The sequence below is a fragment of the Rattus rattus genome, chromosome 4 (genome assembly GCF_011064425.1).
Source record: "Rattus rattus isolate New Zealand chromosome 4, Rrattus_CSIRO_v1, whole genome shotgun sequence".
NCBI classification, from domain to species: Eukaryota; Metazoa; Chordata; class Mammalia; order Rodentia; family Muridae; genus Rattus; species Rattus rattus.
Genome location: NC_046157.1, coordinates 88,303,342 through 88,326,743, shown reverse-complemented (window position 1 = coordinate 88,326,743; position 23,402 = coordinate 88,303,342). Strand labels below are relative to the sequence as shown.

The following is a 23,402-nucleotide window of genomic DNA, read 5'->3' as shown; positions in this document are numbered from 1 at the left end:
AGGTGATGTCCAACACGACCTTGGCATAATGGGCAACTCTGCTTCTAGTGTGGTAGAGGAAACGGCAGACTATGGGGGTTGGGGGGTTAGCAATGCTGCTTAAGGAGGTGGGCAAAATGGCAGCTACTGCCATTTTGGGTGGTCCTGCCTTGCTCCCAGAAGGGCTTTTGTTTGTTGGTTTGGTTTGATTTCATAGTTTTCATGTATACTGTTTTGAAAAAGTTTAGGGGGAAACCTGACAATTCTCTTCTCTTAGAGGAGATTGCAGAGTTGGCTATGCACTTAGAGTGTGTGCAGACAGAGGTAGAAGTGCTTGGAACACAAAAGGGCCAGAGGGATGAGAACAGCATGCTTAGGCCCTGCTCCACACATTCTCACTGCCAGGTACCCAGAGCACCTTCTTGAAAATAGGGTCAGGGAAGAGCAGGACAGGAACAAGCAGAAGGTGTTCAGTTGAGTGCACCACTAGAGGATTCGCTTCAGTCTACGCAAGACTTTCCAGTCTTCGTGTCGCCCATGCTTGCCAAGAACAGTGTTCCTGACATAGTGAAGTGACCCAATGTTTGATAGAAATGCTAGCTCTAAAGCATTTTAAAGAGGCCATGGTACTGAATGGCTTGCACTCTCCTTTTGTTAAAGAAATTCTAAATAACTCAGCTACATAGCATAGGATCATCCCACAAGATTGGAAGGGATTGGTGTCAGCTGTTCTAGAAGCTGGACGGCCACTACAATGGTTGTCATGGTAGAGGCAGGAAGTTACAAAAACAGAACAGTGAAACATATCAAGGCAGATAAGTGTTACTAAAGACCGGCTGCTTGGTGAAGGGGCTATGCTGACTTACAAGAACATGTCCAATCTGATGGTGTAATTGAACAATATCGTGTTGCAGTTTTAAGAGCTTGGGATATGATTGAGGAGCCTCTTTTACTAAGATAATACAGGGTTCTGGAAAAGCCTTCACAGAATTTTTACAGAGATGGGGGTCAGCTATAAATAGAGCCATTATCAGACCCTGAAACCAGACAGCCATTAATAGAAATCTTGGTCTTTGAGAATGCAAACACTGAATGTAAGAGAGTGGTCAGATCATTAAAAGCACAAGGAATACCAGTAGACAGTGGATAAGGGGGACAACCGGTATTGGTTCTCAGGAGCATAGCTAGAAATATCAGGATCAAAATGCTCGATGTTTTTATCGTGGTCAATTTGGTCATTTCCTAAGCAGTTGTAAGGCTAAAAGATTCAGGACTCAAAAAAAAGGTACATTGACTCTAGAGAATATGGTAACCATAGAAGAGAACAAGGAGATTCTGGTTGCCATGAGCCCCAAAGGCTTCCAGGGTATTGTAGCCACCGTGGAAAGGAAAACACTGGTCTAAGGACTGCTGGTCTAAGAGAGACATACGAAGTAACCTCTTGCCATCAGGAAATGAACTGAAGGACCTGTCAGCTCGAGGCTCCACAGCAAACAATCCCAGCCCTTTTCCTTTGGTCAGTCAGGAGTACCAAATAGGCAAGGAAATCAAAATTAGGTGGTTCTGATCTTATAAGAAGGAAGCACAACTTTGGAGCTGGCCATAGATACAACTCTTACATTATCCCCAAAGGAGAATGTTACAAGTTACCCACTGGTGGTTTGGATCCTTAACTCTCAGGGACAGTGGAAATAATTTTGGGAAGAAGTGGATTAATTTCTCAAGGATTTATTCTATATCCAGGTGTAGTAGGTGGGGATAGCAAGGAGGAAATAAAATTCATGTGAAATTTAAAAAAATGTGAAAAGAGAGAAGCAAATAGAATCAGGGGGCCAGAATTGCTCAATTGTTGATGATTCCCTGCATCAAGGGCAGTGCTGCTCCTGTTGAACAAACAGGGGATTTTTAAAAAAGATTTGTTTGTTTTATGTATATTCGTACCCTACCTGCATGTTCACCTGCATGCCAGAAGAGGGCATCCGATATAGATTTCACTATAGATGGTTTTGAGCTGCCATGTGGTTGCTGGGGGTTGAACTCAGGACCTCTGGGAGAGCAGACAGTTCTCTCAACCACTGAGCCATCTCTCCAGCCCCAAACAGGGGATTTGGGGAGTACTGGGAAATGTGTATTCTGGCAGTGTTCAATGATCAGAGACCTGAATTAATGGTACAAATGAATGGTGTTGAAATAGAAGGTTTGGTGGATACAGGAGCTGATGTTAGTATACACTTTCCCAAAAGGCTTGGAATCCAGATTGGCCACTTCAGAAGGTTTACACATATAGGAATTGGTAAATTATCACAAATAAGACAAAGTGTCAGATGGACCTGTGTGGGTCCAGAAGGACAAACAGGGAAGTTGAGACATACCCATAAACTTACAGGGAAGGGATTTTTTTTTTTTTACAACAACGAGGTACTCAAATTAATATTCCTGCAATTCCAGGGAAAGCGAATGAGGAAATTGGGGTGATGTGGTAGATGCTCCTGGGGAAGTCATTAATACAGGTGATAGAAAACAGTCACAAGCTGTGCCCCTGGTCAAAATCCAGTCACAGGGACTGACTTTCCAAGTTTATAAAAGGGGCCACTGCCGACACATCAACAGCCTTGCCCCTAAAGTGATTATCAAACCAACCTGGTTGGCAAGAGCAGTGGCCCATAACAAAAGAAAATTTGCTGGCACTTGAACAAGTATTACAAGAGCAGCTGGAGGCTCAACATATAGGAAAGTCTACCAGCCCATGGGATTCCCCTGTGCTTGCTGTAAAAATAAATCAGGTAAATGGAGGGTGGTAATGATTTAAGGGCAGTTAATAAGGTAAATCAACCAATGGGTTCTTTACGGCCTGGACTTCCTTTGCCGTCTTTGGAACTGAGATCATGGCCTGTAAGCATAACTGGTTTGAAAGATTGCCTTTTCACAATACCCTTGCATGAGCAGGGCAGGGAAAGGTTTGCTATCTCCTACATACTTTGAATAATAGTCATCCACTAAAGAGATATCAGTGAAAGGTACTTCCATAAGGAATATTAAAAATAGTCCAACTTTATGTCGGTATTTTGTGCAACAGCTATTAGAAACAATACATAAGTAATTCGCTCAATCTATCCTGTATCATTATATAGATGACATTTTGTTGGCTGATTCTGACAAAGATGTTGAGAGAATATGTTTAAGGTAACACAAAGAATTCTGCCATGCTGGTGGTTACAGATCGCTTCAGAAAATAAATACGAAGAGGAGACTCATTTAGTTATTTGGGGTATTGTCTTGGTTAGGGTCTTACTGCTGTGAACAGACACCATGACCAAAGCAACTCTTATAAAAGATAGCATTTAATTGGGGCTGGCTTAGAAGTTCAGAGGTTCAGTCCATTATCATCAAGGTGGGAGCATGGCAGCATCCAGGCAGGCATGGCGCAGGAGGAGCTGGAGTTCTACATCTTCATCTGAAGGCTGATAGCAGAAGATTGGCTTCCAAGCAGCTAGGGTGAGGGTCTTAAAGCCCACACCCACAGTGACACACCTACTCCAACAAGGCCACACCAACTTCAACAGGGTAACACCTCTAATAGTTCCACCCCCTGGACAGAGCATATACAAACCATCACAGTTACAAAATTAGTCAACAAAAATTTTGACCACAAAAGGCACACATCCATGGGGACCAATTGCAAACTCTTAACAATTTTCAAAAATCAATGGGAGAAATTAACTGGCTGAGGTCTACGATTAGACTAAGTGGGTATGAGTTAAGTAATTTGTTTCAAACATTACAAGGATATTCAAATTTAAACAGGCCAATGTGTCTAACAGCTGAAGCTGGAAAAGAGTTAACTCTTGTAGAACAGACTGCAAGAGGCATATGTGGATAAAATTGATCCTAAACTTGACTGTATTCTGGTCATTTTATCTTTAACTCATTCTCCTACTGGGCTCCTTATGAAATGGGAAGATAGTATTATAGAATGAATTTTCTTAACTAATAAACAAAGTAAAAAATTGAATATACATACATATATACATATATATAAGATTTCTGAATTAATTATGAAAGTAAAATACGATACATTAGTTATCAAGAACAGATCCAGCTGAAATTGTGGTCTGCCTTCCAAATGCTGAGATTATGTCTTTATAGGTGTGAAAATGAGGATTGGCAAAACGCTTGGAGTAATCTTGGGTGAAATTAATAACAAATATCTTTTTTTTTCTTTTTTCTTTTTTTCGGAGCTGGGGACCAAACCCAGGGCCTTGCGCTTGCTAGGCAAGCGCTCTACCACTGAGCTAAATCCCCAACCCAATAACAAATATCTAAAAAGCAAATGAACACAGTTTATAAAAAGAACTAATTTGATTCTTCCATGCATAGTAAAGAGAACACCAATTTTAGAGGCACCAAAATTTTATGCTGCTGCAAAGAAGATGGGGATGGAAGGTTACAAGTCAGGTAAAATAAGCAAGGTGGTCAAAAGCCCATATACATTGGTTGAAAAATCAGAATTGTATGCAATACTTATGGTATTGTTCGATTAACCTGAATCTCTTAACATAATTACTGATTTTTTATACGTAGAAAGAGTTGTCTTGTTAATCGAGACTGATGAATTTGTACCTGATAACTCAGAATTAACTTTGTTATTTACACAATTATACCAGGACATCAGAAGCACAAATTATCCATTACATATTACTGATACTAGGTCCATGTTTAGGTTTGCCAGCTTGATTAGCTCAAGGAAACGAGAAAATCAACCAATTACTAACAGGAAATGTGTTAGAAGCCTCAAAACTTCATGAGAAACATCATGTTATAATGGGAAAGGTTTAAAGAAAAAATTTCCATCACTTGGCAACGAGACAAAGAAACAATGAGAAAAATGTCCTGTGTGTTCTCTATACAACCAAACTCCATCACCTGCTGGTAGTGACCCTCAGTACCAAAACGAATGACATCTGACAGATGTTAGCTTTCCATTTTGCAGATTTTGGAAAACAAAAGTATATACGTCATATCATTATCACAAACTCAGGGTTTCAATGGGATTTAAGTTCTGAAGAGGCTGATTGTGTAATTATACATTTACTGAAAACAATGGCAATTATGGGACACCTGCACAAATTAAAAGTGACAATGCTCCCGCACACGTATCTAATGAGATGAGGCAACTCTTTGCATGTTATAACAGAAAACATGTCACTGGTGCGCCACACAGTCCCACAGGACGAGCCAATCAGGCCTTAAAAGAGGTGTGTATTAAGCAAAAGGGGAGAGTAAAACCCCCCAGGCACAGACTAAACAATGTGCTGTTAGGCTATCCACCAGCAGCCAAGTTCAGCTGAGTCAGGATAGCAAACACGAATCAGCAGCAGTGGCATGGCCTAGCAGAGACAGCCAGACCTCTGCCGAATCATCACAGGTCAGCAGGAGTGACCAGAACCAGCAGGGACGCCAGGAGAAGTTCTTTGCTGTGCCTCTCTCCATAGAAGTGAAGATCAGCAGAGATGAAGAGATGAGACCGAGGAAGCATTGTCCAGTCAGCTGTGTAAGCTTGCCATCGCTGTCCATTGGGTCCTGTTCATATCCCTCCAAACATCACACATCCTCCCTGGGTCTTGCCTCAGCAAAACACCAACCACATGAGGCTGTCTGTCTTAGCAAAACTCCACGTGAGTCTATATCAGCTGACATCACTCTGCCAATGGGCCTGAGTCTGAGGGGAAGCAGCAAGAAGCCACCAGAACACCACCAGAAGTTTCTCAGTGCATTCCTTCCTATCGTTTGTCACAAACGATAACCTTTAAGGAACAGCAAGGCGTCCCAATACCACCCAGCATCATCTACCGTCTGCTGGGCTATAAGTATATTCCTTTTTAACACCATGTGTCCTTTCATGCATTTGCTTTGGCTAAGTCTCCTTTCACCTCTGTCTGCTTCAGCGAAACATTCCTTCACTTGTCTGCCCCAGCCAAACACCGTCCAACATAACTGACTTTCCAAAGAAACCTTAAGTTTCCACTTCAGGATCCTGTCCCTTCCAGACTCTGGTTCATCCTTCAGGCAGTGGAGTCTGGACACCCGGAGAGAGAGAGAAAACAGAAGACAGGGAACCACAACATTCATTCTGGACCCCATTTCCCCTTCTTTGCCTGGCGTGCAGCAGCCTCTTTTTCCAGAGGAAAAACCCAGACTTTGGACCCAACCCATTCTGGACTTCACTCTTTCCTCTCTGAGGTATGGTGCACCAGTGGCATCCAGACACACTGAGAGGAGAGGCAGAACCTGGAACCACAGAGGACTCGGTTACATTTTGTTGCTGGGGACTGAACTTTGATGGTTCAGAGGATTCCTGAAATGTGCATTTTGCTCTCTGTCTCCCGCCTGTGGGTCTTGGATCCAGACATGATCTCCAGGCTCTCCCACCTTGATGCCTTTGCTGTGCTATGATGAACTCCAGCCCTCTGAAACTGTAAGTCGGATTAAGTATGTCCTTCTATAAGTTCCCTTGGTCATGGTGTTTCATCGTAGCAGTAGAGAAGTAACCAACACTTTCCCTGGAAGCTGGAGTGACATGTGGCTGTGAGCTGCATGACACACAGCTGGGAACCGAACCAGTGTCCTCTGTAAGAATAGGGCATGTTGTTCATGACTGACCCACCTTCCCAGGTCCTTCTTTCCTATTTTGATTGGTATTGGTAGACTACATTATATAACGGAACCCCGTTGCCCCTGTCCATTCCCATAATACATCTGATTTTCACCATATGCACACTCAATTACTCAAGGCATAAAACGGGAAATGGGGGCTTCCCCCTTACAAAGCTTCTAGAGGACACAGTTTTGCCCTCACTTTACCCCAAACCAGTTCAGGGCAGATTGGCTCTACTAGTCTTCTTCCCCGGACACATTTGGGATGCACTTGAATAGAACGTATCTCACTTTGATTGCCAGCATATGTGGGAAGGCCTCTGCCCTTCTCTTGTTTGGGCATTAAATGTGCAGCCTGATGCAGAGGTAGATCATGGACCCCGAGATCTCTATTGCTTGGCCAGGCATGGTTTTGCAAAGTATATTCAGGAAGGAATTTGGCCAGCACGTGAACTATTGCGAGAAGAGGGTGGGCATAATGCAAGCCCCATTGAGTGCTCGGGTGCTAAACTGTCCCCTGTGTGTGCCAGTCATTCAGGCGAGGGGCTTTGTCACCCAGCAGTTACTGTCATGTACTGAGTTACCAAGAGGCTAGAGAGGTAACTCACCCATTAGGAGTGTTGGCTGCTCTTACAGAGGACCCATGTTGGGTTCCCAGCACCCATACTGGGCCCTCACAATGGCTTATGACTCCATTTCCTGGGGACCCAACACTCTTTACTGACTTCCATGTGCACCAGGACAAACTGATTTGCAGGCACTAACTCACACACATAAAATAAAATGTAAGTAATTGTTCAGTGGTGTGGTGGCTCTCATCTCAGTGCTGCTGAAGCTGAGGCAGGAGGATAGTTATGAATTCCAAGTCAGGCTAGGGGACAGAGTGAGACACTGAGTTAAAAGCCCAAAATAACTCAGGTGTGGAGGCATACATCTTTAATCCCAGCACTTGAGAGCTGAGGATTTCTGTGAGTTTAAGGCCAGCCTGGTCTACAGAGTAAGTTCCAGATCAGCCATGGCTGTGTAGTGAGACCCTGTCTCCAACAAAATAAAACAGAAAAGTTGACAAATTTCAAACAACAAGATAGATAAATAAATAAAGAAGTCTCTCATTACAGATTTAAAAATGGTGATTTTCCCCCATTACTTTCTCTTTTTATTGCTTGGGTTGGGTTTTCTCTGTCTGAAGAGCTCGTTCACTGAAACCAATTTTGCACCATGAAGTGGTATAAATAAGGTCTTAAGACAGGCATCACCTTCAGAAGTTTTCTTCTGCTTACTGAGCTCTGGTCTCACTCTGTAGCCCAGGCTGGATCTGAGACTGCCCTGCCTCAGCCTCAGAACACTGATTGAAATACGTTCCTGGCTCCGCTCCCGTTCCACACCAACTCCATCCCTCTCAGCGCCAAGCCCTTACCACCTCACTTCCCATCTTTGAATCTGACTGCTCTGGGGACCTCCTGGGAGTGGGATCCTGCAGTGTGTATCCTGTGTCTGGCTCATGCCACTGAGCAGACGTCAGATGTCCTTTATTTGTCGGCAGACATCCTAGTCTGTTCTTTTACAGTACACTTTTGAACAATCAATTTAAATAAACTGATTTTTAAATTTAATCTTGAAATTTTCCTATTTTTTGTTTAGTGTGTGGGAGTGCCTGTTATACCACACAAGGAATTCATTCTCTCCACTTTCATGTGGTTTCTGGAGGAAAAGACCCAAGTCCTTGTATCATCTTTACAAGACATTATGCAGAAACTGTCCTCCCCGCTCCCTTCAGAACCAGACTATTGGTACTTCTCCTCAGTTACATCCATTTATCTGATCCAGTCTCTCTGAAAGTGGCTAGTTACGCCACTGGCGGCATAGCAGCCTAACTCCATGAACAAGGCAGGGCAGGTAGCCTCCTCGTTGCTGTCTTAAGCTCACAGTCTTACTGCCTCCACCTCCAAGTGTTGGGGGTTGGTCTGGTGCTGCTTGTATTTGGATGCTAAATTCTGTATCTGAAGATCTAGTTCCCCCAGGAGGATCCTCACATACAACACCAGTGATGCTGTGTACACCTAGCTCCCCAAGTAAAAAAAACCTTTTGGTCCATGAAAGGTTAAAGCCTGTGAGGGCAATAGATAGAAATAGGCGGGTTTTCAATGACCTGGCTGGAGGTCGCAGGTAGAGACTGGAGAAGAAAGGACAGGAAAACTGGAGGAGGCCGCCATGAGAGGTGACAGACAATGAGCATGTGGCCAGGGAAAACAGCAAGTAACAAGAAACACATGGCAGGGATGTAAGTTAGAATAGCTACAAACTAGCTTGAAACTAGAATAGTTGCACAATCTAGACTTATGGTTTGTAAATAAAATACTTGGATTGTGTGTCTTTTATACAGGCCAGAAAGAATTTATATTTCCTTTTATATCCAAGTTCTAGGATGATAGACATGTGTCACTGAACTTTGCTTATAGAGTGTCGAGGATAGAACCTAGGGCTTCATCGTTCTAGGAGACTGCTCTACCAATTAGCTCCAGACTCGGCCTTCAGGTTAAAAGTGAAAACAGTGGGCTGGAGAGATGGCTTAGTGGTTAAGAGCACTGACTGCTTTCCAGAGATCCTGAGTTCAAATCCCAGCAACCACATGGCTCCCAACCATCTGTAATGGGATCTGATGCTCTCTTCTGGTGTGTCTGAAGACAGTGACAGTGTACTCACATACATGGAATAAATAAATCTTAAAAAAAAAAAAAAAAGTGAAAACAGCTCTGTGGGTATAGTTCAATGGTGGGAGTCCTGGGTTCAATTCCCAGTATGGCAGGATACACAGTCTATAGTTAACTACTGACCACTGCTCCTTTCCCTGTGTTGAATGAATGAGACTGCTGATTATTTGGAATGGCCCCGTTTCAGATGTGCACTGTTAACAACCACAGCAAGAAGAACCACCCAGACAAGTTTTTTTTAAAAAAGCTTACATTTTAAATGGTGCGTGTCTGTGTGCGAGCGCAGGCACCTGTGTGCAGTGCTTGAGAAGGCCATAAGAGGGCACTGAAGTTACATGCTGGATTTTACAGTTGCACAAACAGCCTTGGCAGGGAGAAGTGGGCTGAACCCACTAGCTTTACACGATCCAGACTGGTAAGCTAATCGCCGGTCTGTCGCACAGCAGCACCGACCATCGCCGACGCTCCCTCCCTCCGCAGGGTTCGAACCTCAACTCTTTAGGACCTTTATAGGGACCTTCCCTCTAGAGCCGCTCCGGGACCCAGGATGCAGGCGCCACGCCACGACTCGGCCCACCCCCCTCCACGTGCGGCGCACACCTCGCGCCGCACCGGGGCACTAGCCTCGCGCCTCCTTCACTCCCTCCGCCCGCCCCCTGCGGCGCCTGCTTCCTATTGGCTGATGGCTTCGTCGTTCCGACTGTAGCCCGGCGGGCCCCTACCAGCCCGGAAGTCCCGCCCTGCGCGCGGTGCTCTGGCCTTCTGACAGGCTTATAGGCTTGTCTATCGGCGAGGCCGGGCCCGAGTCGGTGGCTGGGGGCCCGCGGTCGCTGAGCGGTCCGGGCTGGCGGCGGTTTCCGGTTCAGCGCGGCTGGCGGGCGGGAGGCCCGGAGCGGCGGCGGCGGCCCCTGACAGACAATGAGAGCGGCGGGGCGTTGCTGAGCGGCGGGGGCGAGAGCGACGCGGCCCGGGGGCGGGGCGGGCGCCAGTCATGGACAATCAGGTAAGAAGCCTCCGCCCGGGACTGGCCTCCCGCTGCCCTGCGCGGCGCTGGGGCCGGCCCTACGCGCACACGGCCCCGCGGGCGCCCGGTGTGCGCGCGCCCATTCGGATGGGCCCTTCTCCAGCCACCGCGACCCCGGGGCGTCCTTCTCCCCCCATCGCCATCTCAGGATGCCCCTCCCCCACTGCGACCCCACGCACCCCTCCCCCATCGCGACCCCAACCCCCTGGGGGTCTATCTCAGCACTCCAATGCCACCCACTCTACCCTGGGAATTCTTTGCCAGCGTAGTGTATCCACACCGCCGGGGCATCTTGGGGGACACAGCCTGGGCCAGAGCCCCATGAGACACCCCTTAGAATCCCAGAGTACCCCTTGGGCATTATTCAGGAACCCAGGGCTTCAACACCTTAGGAATTCCATCTCGTTCCAGAGGTCCCTGGAGGCACCCAGTTTACACACAGACTCCTGAGGTGCTTATCAGGATCCCAGGGCTTTAGCACCCTGGGCATCACAGCCTAGAACCTTTTGGGATTTCCCTTAGAGCCTTGGTACTAACTAACATAGCACCCTGGGGATCCCCAGTCTGGTCCACAACTCTTCAGGAAGACTTCTGGAACCCTATAGCCACTTACAACAACACCGTGGGGAATCTATCCTGAATCCTGGGGGGGGGGGGGGGAGATCTTTTAGAAACCCAGAATGGGACCCATTGGAATTACAAAGCCACCCCAGCTGGGAACTTCAATGTGTTCACATCCCCTGTGGATCCAAATCTAACCAGACTCCCTTCAGAACTCCTGTACATCCCACAGCTCCTGGCATCCTTGTCTGGCCCAGAATCCTTGGAAACATGTTTCAGAGCTTCAGTGGGACTTTCAGCCCCTGTGGTCCCTAGCATGGCTCTGAATCTGTGGAGACTATACAGATTCCCCACAGACAGCTCCAGGAACTCTAGGTTGGTCCCCCACATATCCTCTTAGATGCCACACCAACCCAAATATGGCCTGAACCTGCCTCTTTCTTTGGAAAATTCTTTCTTCCTGGGCCCATGTCCCCAAGTCTCCTCAAACTCCAAGAACCCCCAACTAGGTGCTAGTATACTGGTCAGTTTCAGGTCTGTTTTGAATGCTCTGCCTGGGCCACACCCTCTCTCCATCTAAGACATTCACTTCAGGTCACTTTCCCCAGCCTCCTGCATAGCCTGCCATCTCTCCTCTACCTCCTCCCTCATGAGCATCTGGTTCCCTCACTCTGTCCTGGGACTCTGGCCTTTTGCTTCTGGGAACTTTTTTTTTTTTTTTCTTTTTTTTTTTTTTCAGAGCTGGGGACCGAACCCAGGACCTTGTGCTTGCTAGGCAAGCGCTCTACCACTGAGCTAAATCCCCAACCCCTGCTTCTGGGAACTTAATTCTGATGTGGGACCTTTGAGCCTGGGCCGGAGTCTTCAGTCCCTTTGATTCAACCTGCTGCCCACTCTTCATCTGTGCCCAGGGCCCAAGGGTGGCACTACCTTTCAGATATAGACCAAGGGCATTCTCAACCTGGTACCCTAAAAGCCTTTCCAAGTTTTAAGACCCTTTGTCCTTTGTTTTGTCCTTTGGCATTGGCCGGCTTTGCCCCTGAGACAATGATTTCCGACTCTCCATCTGTAATCCTCATCCCGTCCTCTCTCACCCTGGTAGGCCCACTCTGATCTCAGCTGCTCTTCTGCAGCCATGGTCCCTAGAACAAACATCCCTTCCCCTCTGCCCCTGTTCCCTCTCCCCCTCACATTCTTACTGCCTTCCAACCTCACTTAGCTGCAGGTGGATTCCCCGGGCTCCCTGTTGGCAGCCCCCTGCCCTGTTGGTTCTTATAAGCCTGAGGGTCTTCTGACCCTTGTACCCATGTCACCCAGCTCTGTACCATGTGAGTTCCTCCCTATTTTCTTCAGATTACCCTCACCCATGGTCACATCCTCCCCCTTCCCTTCCAAAGCCCAAGCTTCTAGGAGCACCAGTCCTGGGAAGGTGTGGGCTGTGGGGGTGGCAGCTGATGGCTTCCTCTGCTGTTGGTAAGGGCAAGTTGGGGTATTCCTAGCTGCTGGAGCCATGGAAGTGGCTTTGTCTGGCTTGGCCATGTGGCTGTGTACTTTCAGGTACATGGTCAGGGACCTTCCTGTCTGTCCCACTATCTGTGACCTAGGATCATTGGGGCAGGTAGCTGGTGGCATTGCTTTAAGTGTCCCTGGTGTGCCTAGGCTTTCTGCTAGTGAACAGGATGGTTTGCAAGCCTGCTTGCTACTTGGGCTCTTCATTGATTGAACCACACAAAAAGTCCCTTTCCCTTCAGCACCCTCTGTACTCCAAAGCTCTGGAGTCCCTGTCCTCAGTAGAGTCCCCAGGGATTGGAGGTCATTCCCTCTGGTATGCTGGGTGGCTGTCACTTTGTGGCTGTGATGCTGAGAAAAGGCAGCAATCTCAGGAACAGTGAGGAACAGGATTTGTTCAGGTGCGAGACCCTGAAGAGCTGCCGGTGCTCAGCTTTGACTGGCTGCTTTTAGGTGTCAGCCAAGTAGTATGAAAAGTTGAGTCCTTAGATCACAGGAGCAAGCACCTGTTAAATGCTGGGCAGCCATCATGACTGAGTACGCAGGCATACCAGAGGGTAACAGATAGGACCCTGGCACTAGAAGTGTACCAATGGTGCTGGGCTGGGGTGTTGGTGTGCGTGTGCCATCTGCCTTTCCTTCCTGCCAACTCAGAAGAAGCCCAGCAGCTGCCCTCCTTGCAAGTCTGAGACCCCTGTGAGGAGTGGAGAGCTGGCCCTTAGAGATGTTTGTCCTCAAGGGACTGTGGGTGTGCAGGGTAGAGTCCAAGCCTCTCTCCACCATGGGGTTGCCATGAACCCATATGTGCCTTACTAGGAAGCAGTATGCTCAAGTTTGGGTGCTACCCTGTGTGCCTTCTCTGTCCCTGTCCTGGTCTCATGTTTCCCTCTGACTCTGAGGCTGGTGCAGAGGCCAGCACAGAAGCAGTAGTTTTTGCTCTGGGCTTCCTGTTTAACCTATGGGCAGGAAGGCCAGAGAAGTGTCTCAGGTGTCCCCTTCTCGCCTCAGTTCAGTGCTGTCTGTTGTATTGGACTTCCATGTTGAGCAAGGGCACACCCAGATTGCTGCTCACTTTGGGGAGGGATGGAATGGAATTGGCTTTTTAGGGTACAATGCTAGAAAGATGAGAAGGGTCTGAGAGCCCAGTGGAGCTCCCCAGTAAACCGTTAGGGAGGATGTTGTAACTCCCAAAGAACCTGGGAACCCCCTTCCCAGAGTCCCTCCTTGCCGAGCCTCAAAAGGGGTGCAGTATGGTCACAGGTGGCCCTGTTTGGGACTGTTCCACTCTGGGAATGGATATTTTTGGCTCAGGTGTGGGGCCAGTGTGGATTCCTTCCCTGATGTCCTGAGTGTCACCTCCCTACAGGAGTCCTGGCAGGGAGACTATGGGCAAAGCACTGGAGTTGGAGCCGCGTCCCTGGTCCTCTGTAGCTAGGTTTTGTCACTGCTTTGCTGGCCTGCCTGACAGGTAGGGACCTGCAGCCTGGATTGGGGCTGCTCTCAGTCCAAGTACCCCTCCTAAGGAACTAGGAGACACATAGTGGCTCTCCTTGTGCTGTAGACACCTTCAAGTCTTCTTTCAGTACCTGTCATATCCATGAGGATGGCACACCTGTCCCTTCCCAGGCCTTTCTCATCCTTTGTTTTGACTGTTGTGCCCTGTCAGAAGGAAGAAGATAGCTAGGCCCAGAAAGGAGGTAACAATGCTTGGAGGCTGGGCCCAGGGCTACCAACTTAGATACATTTTTTATTTTTTGTTCTCCAGACTGGTCTTGCCTTTTGGCCAGGTGCTTTCAGTTGTAGTGGAGTGTCTTAGGGTACCATGTTTCTCTTATACTCTAGGCTGCCTGCTTCCCAGGAGTGCTGACTAGTTCTCAAGAGCTCAATTGACTTGGTCTTATGTCACCAGTGCTCTGTTGGGTCCGTGTCTGGGTCCTGGCACCTTCACCTTCAGTGTGTGTGAAACTTGCTGTGGGGGTGGACCTGATGTTTTTTCTTACTGAAGGTGAGAGTCAGATGCATGCCAAGGTATCACCAGCAGGAGCCAGATCACAGGTGTAATTACACCATGGGGTGTTGTGCAGATTCCCAGAGGAAAGGGCATTTGTTACAGAGAATTCTCACAAGAAAATTAGATGAAAGCCTATGGGAAAACTAACAGCTAATGACTTCCCCCCCGGGCCCAAGCTTTGCCTGGGCATTTGAGGGTTGGCCAGAAGGAGTGGATGATAGATGGGTGGGAGGGATGAGTTGATCGATGTGTGGATTGGTGGGTGGATAGGCTGGATGGATGGGTAAATGGATATGTGAGGGCAGCATGGTGAGTGGATGGACGGATGAGTTGGTAGATGTGTGGATAGATGGATTGATGGTCATGTTAGTGTATGGTGGATGAATAGACAGATGGGTAGATGGATGGGTGACAGGGAGGATGGATGAATTGATGGATATAAATGTATGGTGGGTGGCTAAGGGTGTGTGGGTGGATTTGAAGTTACTCAGAGCTATGGGATGAGGTGTTCTGCCCTTTGTCTCTCCACAGTAAGAGAGAATGGGCTCCCTCAGGAAAGGCCTGTGAGATGCCCCTTGGGCTGTTTGTCTGGCTTGTTCTGGATTGGGATTCTGGGTCTGTGTGCCCTCTGCCAATTGGCCTGGCAGCATGAAGCCTCCTTTTGAGCCTAACTGGCCCCAGGTGGCACTCTAAGGCTTTGGGCTGCTGTGCCCCTTGGCTTCTGATCTCCAGCAGCAGTATGGGTGACACTTCTGGGGCAGGCCCTGGCTACTCACCTCTGCCTGGGAGCTTTCCTTGGGGTCTAGGTGGCAAGGTCACTTGTAGCTCCCAATTTTGAGGTTGTGCAACAAGTGGTCATGGTGCTAGAAGAGCCTTGTGGTGCTGGCAGCATGAAGTGAGCTGTGCTGCTTACGATAGTGTCTCCACCCAAGTTCCCCTTGCTATCAGCACTGCTCATGGAGAACCGGCTGGGGGTATTGCTCAAGTGTGACACTTGTTCTGATGGACACAAGGGATCCAGGTAGAGATCAAGGAGGGGCCTGCAGATGATAGCACCAGGGTAGCTAGGACTTAGTTGCACCTTGAGCTTTAGGCCCCTTTCTCATGTTAATGACACAGACCCTGTGCTGTTCCACCACTACCACACTACCATTTCTAGAAGATTCTGCCGTGCCCACGCCCCCCCCCCCCGGGTGTGAGTCTCTCCTTGAGGTTCAGCAAGGAAGGACGAAGGTGATTAGGTCTGGGGGACCTGGACATGACTGGTCCAGCCCTTAGCTGGGGTGTTGTGGCCCTAGTTGGCACCAGCCCTTTGGCCATTAATATCACTAGCCAGTGCTTTGGGCACAGGCTGCCAACGCCTCGAAACCTGTTTACTTTGGCTTGTGCCTCGAAGTTCTGGCGCCTATGTCGTAGCCCCAATGGAGCTGTGGTCATTCGTTCTTTCACAATAGCCACTGTGCTGCCTGTATTGTGACCTGTATGAGGACCTCATGTCAGGCAGGCAGCCCAGGGCTCAGCTGGTGAGTTGTAGGATGTAGAGATCAGTCCTGTAGCTGACAGGAACTCCAAAGAAGTGGCTCGGGAATGTGGTCGTCAGTATTTAGGAGTCTTGGAAGCCTCGGCCAGCAGTGGCCCTCTGGCCATGTTCTCCAGGGTGCTGGCAGTATTGCTCTAGAGTCATGTTGAAGATTCTCTACCCATACCCCATCAGGTATCCCAGGGTCTGGCCATGTAGCCCAGGCTGGTCTTTAGCACATCCTCTTTGCCTCTGCACTGCAGATCACTGGCAGGCACCACACCCAGTAGGGTGTTAAGTGTAGATGGATAGTTTCCCCCATGATGCTCACAGTGCTGGGGTTCTGGGCCTCTGTTCTGCCCTTCTGACTATCCATGCAAAGTTACAGTCCTGCCCCCTTGTCCCAGAGACTATATCATTTCTACACTCAGGTCCAGCTGGTTTCTCCTGTCACGCCTCCCTTCCCTTTCTCCAGCTTCTCCCTCACCTGCCACCATTTGTGGCCAAGCATGTTTTTCAGATGTCCATGCCATTACCCACTTACAGTCCACTATTACCTCCCACCCCCGTGTCCCATCTGGTTGCCTGTCTTGCCAGCCCTCTGAAGCTCTTCCTAGATGCTTAAACTATGCTTGTACTGGCAGAGATCTGCCTACACAGACACTAAAGGGGTTATATGGTCAAGTGTGGGAGAGGGTTGGAGATGTAGTACAACTTCTGGGGTCTAGGCACCTGGACATTGGTTCCACTGGGGAGGGATAGCAGAGGCCAGCGTGCAGGAGTTTCTGGAAGAAGGGCCTATTGTCTTTTTTTATCTGGGTAGGGCGCTTAGCAAGCCACTGTGGTCTCTGCTGCTGTCAGGACCCTGTTTTATATTGTTGGGCCTTTCCATCAAGTGTATTCTGGTTGGGTCAGACAGGACACCCCAGCATTCATGAAGCAGAGGGGTGGAGAGTTCAAGGGCAGCCTGGGTTGCATGGTAGGACCTTGTCTTTAAAAGGGTTGGGGATGGGGTATACTACGGCTGAGTATGATGGCACACACTTTAAGTCTGCTTTACAGAGCAACTGGCCAGGGTTACTTAAAAATAAATGTCTAGGGCCCTGATGGTGTAGTTTAGTGCTTGCCTGGCATACATGAAGGCCCTCAGTTCAATCCATAGTATCACAGAGAGAGACAGAGAGAGAGAGAGACACACACACACACACACACACACACACACACACACACACACAGAGAGAGAGAGAGAGAGAGAGAGAGAGAGAGAGAGAGAGTGAGAGTGTGTGTGTGTGTGTGTGTGTGTGTGTGTGTGTGTGTGTGTGTGTGTGTGTTGTTTTTGGACTGAAGGAGATGGCTCCAAGCGCTGCCTTGCAAACTTGAAGACCTAAGTTGGGTCCCTAGAAGTCATGTGAAAAAGCTGGGTGTGGTGCTTGCTTGTGATCCAAACCTTGGGGAGCTGCAGACAAGCCTAACAAGTTCCAGGCTTGTGGGAGACTCTGTCTCAAAGAAAATAGGCCTGGGCAGTGGCTAGGTTGTTAAGAGCACTGCTGCTGCTGCAGAGGGCCAGAGTTGGGTTCCCAGCATCAAGCAGGTGACTCACAAACACCAGTTCTAGGGAATCAATTCCCTCGTCTGACATCCCCTCACCCTAGCTCCACACACAGCAGATACACAGACAAATATGTAAATAGAGTAAAAATAAGCCTTAAAGTAGAACGGTGAGTAGTATTCCTGAGGGTGACCTTTAGAGCTGTCCTCCATCTCTACATATACACACATGCATGCATACACACATACCCCATTAAAAACATATAAAAAGGCCAGGGAGATGGCTTGGTGACTAAAGTGCTCACTGTGCAATATGAAGGTGCACTTGAGTTCCCCAGCACCCATACAGACCAGCACTGGGGAGGCAGAGGTCATGTGGTCCTCTCTGCTTTCTGTTGCTGGGGTAAACACATGATCAAAGACAGGTTGACTTGGCTTACACGTCCCAATCGCAGCCTATCACATAGCCAGGTCTTGCTCCTCATGGTTTCCTTGGTGCTGTGTTTGCCTCCCAAGAAAGACCACCTGCCAAAATGTGGCGTAGTCCATGGTGGGCTGAGCCCTGGCACATCAATCATTCATTAAGAAACCACAGCACAGGACAATCTGACAGAGCATTTTCTCAGTTAAGTTCCGTGTTCAGATGACTCTGGTTGTGTCAAGTTGACATACCAGCGCCTGGGCAAACTGGTGACCTGGACGAGCCAGACCAGCACCAATGAGAGGCCCTTCTTTAATATGTACAGTTGGAGAGTGGGAGGATCTTTGGGCTTGTGTACATGTATATGACATTCTAGAGAAGCTTTTACAGACTGCAGGGATTCTAGTTGGCTCCCTTTTCTGAGGTGGGCCCACCGTTGTGCTGGAAGTCCCTTGGAGTGTAGCAGCTTTGTGTTTAGTTTGGGGCTGGCCTGAGTCGCCTGGGCTTTCAGGGTATAGTGTTAAGACACTTGGAGGAAGGAGGGAGGATGAGAGTGCTCCATCAGGGAGCTGCTGTGGCTGCCTAGGGCTGTCTGGTTGTGCTCTTTGAGGTCTCAGGCTCTATGTTCAAGTTAATAGTAGGGGCCATGGGAGTTTCCATGAAGAACACAGACTGAGAGGTGGTCAGGGAAGATGCCATGTGAGGGGAACATCTAGTCTTCAGTGAGATGTCCAGGGTGTCCAGGGGACAGCATGGAGTTGAAGGGGCCAAAGATATTGCTGCTGATGTAAGGAGCCAGGACCTGAGCCCTCTTTGCACGTGTTGGGGACTGTGGTACGTGTGTATCTGCTTCCTGGAAGCATGCAGAGATACCTACAGCCAGCCTGACTGTCCCAGACCGGGGCATTGGACAGCAGTGAGTGTCTCTGCCTCCATGCTGACCAGGTCCCTACCTCTCTCTTTCCCCTCAGTGCACCGTCCAGGTGAAGTTAGAGCTGGGGCATCGTGCCCAGCTGCGGAAGAAACCCACCACTGAGGGCTTCACCCATGACTGGATGGTTTTTGTGCGTGGCCCTGAACAGTGTGACATCCAGCACTTTGTGGAGAAGGTCATCTTCCGACTGCATGACAGCTTCCCCAAGCCCAAGCGTGGTGAGTGTCCTTTTCCTGCCCTTCCCCATCAGTGGACCCTGTGAGCTTGGAGGTGGCAGGACCCCTTGTGATATGACTAGTGACTGTGTCCCGCCTACTCATGGGAACTGGCTGGGGACAAGTGGGTGCTGGAGCAGCCAGGAACCATCCTGGGTCAGAAGCAATTAGGGTGATGGCTTAAGAACTGTCTGAGAAGTCTGACTGGGTGTACAAACAACTCTTAAGGGCTGGTCCCCGGCCAGCACAAAACAAACTCAGCAGTATTTTTAGAGTTGCTTTTTTGTCTTCCTTTGTCTTGTCTTTCTTTATTCTTTCTCACAGTGCTTCGTCTGGGCTTTCTCTCCCCTTGGGGATCGTTTGCTTATATGTTGGTGTGTGTGTGTGTGTGTGTGTGTGCGCGCGCGCGCGCACGCGCACGCGCGTGTGTGCTTATTATGCTTTCTCTTTAGCTTTTCCCACCCTGTTTGGTTTGTCTGTTCTGGTCTGGTTTTGTTTGTCTTGGATTACTATTATAGATGCTTGTTTGTAACCTGATGAGAGAAAAAGAAAGGATGTGGGCTTCAGTGGTAGGAAAGGGCCTGAGAATAGTTGGGAGAGAAAAAGAAGCCAGAATTTACTGTATGCAAAATCTATCTTCAGTAGAAAAGAATGCATACTATTTAGGGTAGAAAGATTATGAGGGCTCTTATCACTACTGTACTTGCATATGTATCTCTCTTCTGGGTACCATGTTATCAAGGCTACAACATGTGGTTCTCATCGCTGTCCCCTCACTTCCCCATCTGCCTGAGGAGCAGCTTCCCTGGGGACAGTGTCTGGTGAGGCTTCTGATCAGAGGTGACTTCCTGTGGCAGGGGCTCCTGGCAGGCTGTGTAGCTCATCTCTGCTAAAGTGTGTGCTTGTGTGGAGGCTGGTCAGGCTACCTCAGCTGTCACTTCTCATTCTGGGTCAGAGCTGGGCATGCCCTGGAGTCCACAGCAATTTTCTTTGTGTTCTGTGCTAGTGATAAAACACAGGGTTTTACACGTTAGTTGAATACTTAAAGCTGGGTCACACACCCAGTTCCGAGGATGATGTATTCTGGGCAGGGGCTCTAATCCTGAGCTCTGCTCCCAGTCCCTCCCTGGGAGATTCCACTTAGGGGCTTTACCTCATCACTCCCCCCACCCCACACTAGGGAATTCTAGCCAGGGCCTTCACCTTCTCATACCCCAAGGCCCTCACTGCAAGATCAACTACAATAAATGCTATTTTCTTTTTTTTTGTTCTTTTTTTTCGGAGCTGGGGACCGAACCCAGGGCCTTGCGCTTCCTAGGCGAGCCCTCTACCACTGAGCTAAATCCCCAACCCCTAAATGCTATTTTCTTAAGGACTGGGCAGAATGGTTTTCTGTAGTGAAGCTCTTCAACTGGAGTTTCTTTTTTTTCTTTTTTTTTTTTTTTTTTTTGGAGCTGGGGACCCAACCCAGGGCCTTGTGCTTACTAGGCAAGCGCTCTACCACTGAGCTAAATCCCCAACCCCTTCAACTGGAGTTTCAACTGAAGAGTTGTTGCTGTTCAACTTCTGCACTGCTAGATGGGAATATTGACACTGGGCCTGCAATGGATGACAGGCTATATGCTAGGGTCCTCCTAAGAATATCAACCAGCCATGACAGGTCAAGTCATATTAGGACTAGGTACCTCCTCTCCTATTGAGGCTAGATGAAGCAACCCAGTAGGAGGAAAGGGTCCCAAAGGCAGGCAACAGAGTTAGACAGCCCCTGCTCCCCCTGTTAGGAGTCCCACAGGAAGACCAAGATACTCAACTGTAACGTATGTGCAGAGGGCCTGGGTCAGTCCCGTGCAGGCTTCCCTGATGGTGCCTCAGTCTCTGAGTCCCTATGGACTCAGGTTAGTTGATTCTATAGGTGTCCTTGACCCTTCTGGCCCCTGCAATCCTTCCTTCCCATCTGCAAGATTCCTCAAGCTCTACCTAATGTTTGACTGTGGGTCTCTGCATTTGTTTCTGTCAGTTACTGAGTGAAGCTTTTCTGATGACAGTTGGGCTAGATGCCAATATATGAGTATAGCAAAATATCATTAGGAGTCAGTTCATTGACCTTTTTTTTCCCATTTATGTTTGGTTCTATCCTAGGTTTCTGGGCTACCCAGCCTCTGGTTCCTAGCCATTCAGGCAGTGTCAGTGATGGGCTCCTTTTTGTGATGTGGGTCTTCAGTTCGACTGGTCATTAGTTGGCCACTCCTACAATTTCTGTGTCACCTTTTCACATTTAGTGTTTTGTTCAAAAAGTTCTCTCCTGTGTCAATGCATTCAAGGCTATTTCCCACTTCTCTTCTATCAGGTTCAGTGTGTTGGTGTGTCTGGTTTATGTTGAGGTCTTTGATCCAGTTGGACATGACTTCATAAAGAGCAGTAGATAAGGATCTATTTGTTTGATTTTTCTTTTCTTTTTCCCCCCAGAGCAGAGTGTTGAACCCAGGGCCTTATGCTTGCCTAGGCAAGAGCTCTACCATTGAGCTAAATCTCCAGTCGATAAGGATCTCTTTGTATTCTATATGAGATGCCCAGTTAGATCAGCACCTTGAACATGCTTTCTTTCTTCCGTTGTATAATTTTGCCTTCTTCGTCAAAAATCAAGTGTCCATATGTGTGTGGATTTACTTCTGGGTCTTCGATTCAATTCCATTGATAACCTGTCTGTTTTTATGCCCCTACCATATGTTTTTATTACTATTGCTTTGTAGTACAGCTTGAGGTCAGGGGTGCTGATAACTCCAGAAGTTCTTTTATTGTACAGGATTATTTTAGATACCATGTTTGTTTATTTGCATGTTGTTATTTTTCTATATGAAGTTGAGTATTCTTTTAAGTTCTGTGAAGAATTGTGTTGAGATTTTAATGGGAATTGTGTTGAATCTGTAGATTGCTTTTGGTATGATGGCCATTTTACTATGTTAATTCTATGATCCATGAACATGGGAGATCTTTCCATCTTCTCATATTTTCTCTGATTTTATTTTTCAGCGATTACAAAGTTGTCATACAGGACTTTCACTTACTTGGTTTTAGTTACACCAAGGTATTTTATTTCTCAGCCCATTTATCATTTATATACAGGAAGGCTACTGATTTTCTTTGAGTTAATTTGTATGCAGCCGCTTTGCTGAAGGTGTTTATGAGCTGTAGGAGTTTCCCTGGTAGTATTTTTGGAGTCGTTTATGTATAGTTTCATATCGTCTGTGAATAGCGAGGACTTCCCACTGCCCTCCAGAAAAACTTGTGTGTGGCATGTGAATAATCCCTGTGTAAGGGCTCTGTCTTAGTTAGCGTTTTTACTGTAGTGAAGAAACCATGACCAAGGCAACTCTTACAAGGACAACATTTAATTGGGACTGGCTTCCAGGTTCAGAGGTTCAGTCCATTATCATCAAGATGGAGCATGGCAGCGTCCAGGAGGAGCTGAAGGCTAACAGGAGAAGTCTGGCTCTCATGTAGTTAGGAGGAGGGTCTCAAAGCCTACTACTCCCGCAGTGAGCAGTGACGCACTTCTGACAAGGCCACACCTCCTAATAGTGCTGCTCCCTGGGCCAAGCATATTCAAACCACCATAATCTCCTTATCTGATTGTTCTGGCTAGGACTTGAAGTACTATATTGGATAGACACGGAGAGAGTGGCAGCCTTGTCTGTCCCTGGTCTCAGTGGGATCATTGCTTTAAGTCTCTCTTCATGGGCTAAGCACTTCTAAGGCGGCAGTGGTTTATTTTTCTTCTGTTTTATTGTTTCTCTTCTCTTGTGCTTTTCATCCAAATCCCTCCTTTTTAAGTATTCATCTTCTGTATTTCTACTTGCCTTCCTTCTTCCTTCTCTTAAACCACATAGCCATTGATCTGTCTACCCATTTATTCACCTATCATCCATATATCCATGTATTCATTACCAGCCCGCCTATCTCCTACCATCCAGTTGTTCATCCCCCTCCCACCTGTCTGTCCTCCCACCCACCCACCCACCTACCCACCCATCCTTCTACTCCCTCCATCCTCTGTCAGTACTTTGGTTCCCTATCTTAGACATGGCAGCTATGGCTGCTGTACAGGGCAGGTGCACATGGAGGCTTCAGGTGTCAGACAGGTGCCTGTCTCCTGACAGCCTTCACAGGTGAGCAGCCAGTCCAGAGGTGCAGGACATCTGTCTGCCTGTGCTTTAAAGTGAGGCAGCTGTCTGAGTGGTGCATTCGTACAGTCTCTGCAGGACCATGCGTTGATGGCCAGCCTGGACTACATAGTAAGATCCTGGGCTGCTATATAG

The 23,402-nt window shown here is 48.1% G+C and overlaps 1 protein-coding gene across 3 annotated transcripts in view; it reads left to right on the top strand.

Moving 5' to 3' along the window:
• The first annotated feature begins 10,133 nt into the window (after positions 1-10,133).
• Mllt1 (MLLT1 super elongation complex subunit) overlaps positions 10,134-23,402 on the top strand; it is a 44,903-nt gene continuing 31,634 nt past the window's right edge. The window contains exons 1-2 of one of the 3 annotated variants that reach the window (XM_032900787.1): positions 10,134-10,347; positions 18,909-19,089. In XM_032900787.1, coding sequence (XP_032756678.1) covers positions 10,336-10,347; positions 18,909-19,089 — 193 coding nt within the window. In that variant the 5' untranslated portion in view covers positions 10,134-10,335. Of the gene's footprint in view, positions 10,348-18,908; positions 19,090-23,402 lie in introns of those variants that run through there. The other 2 variants (XM_032900788.1, XM_032900789.1) reach the window with 2 other exon arrangements.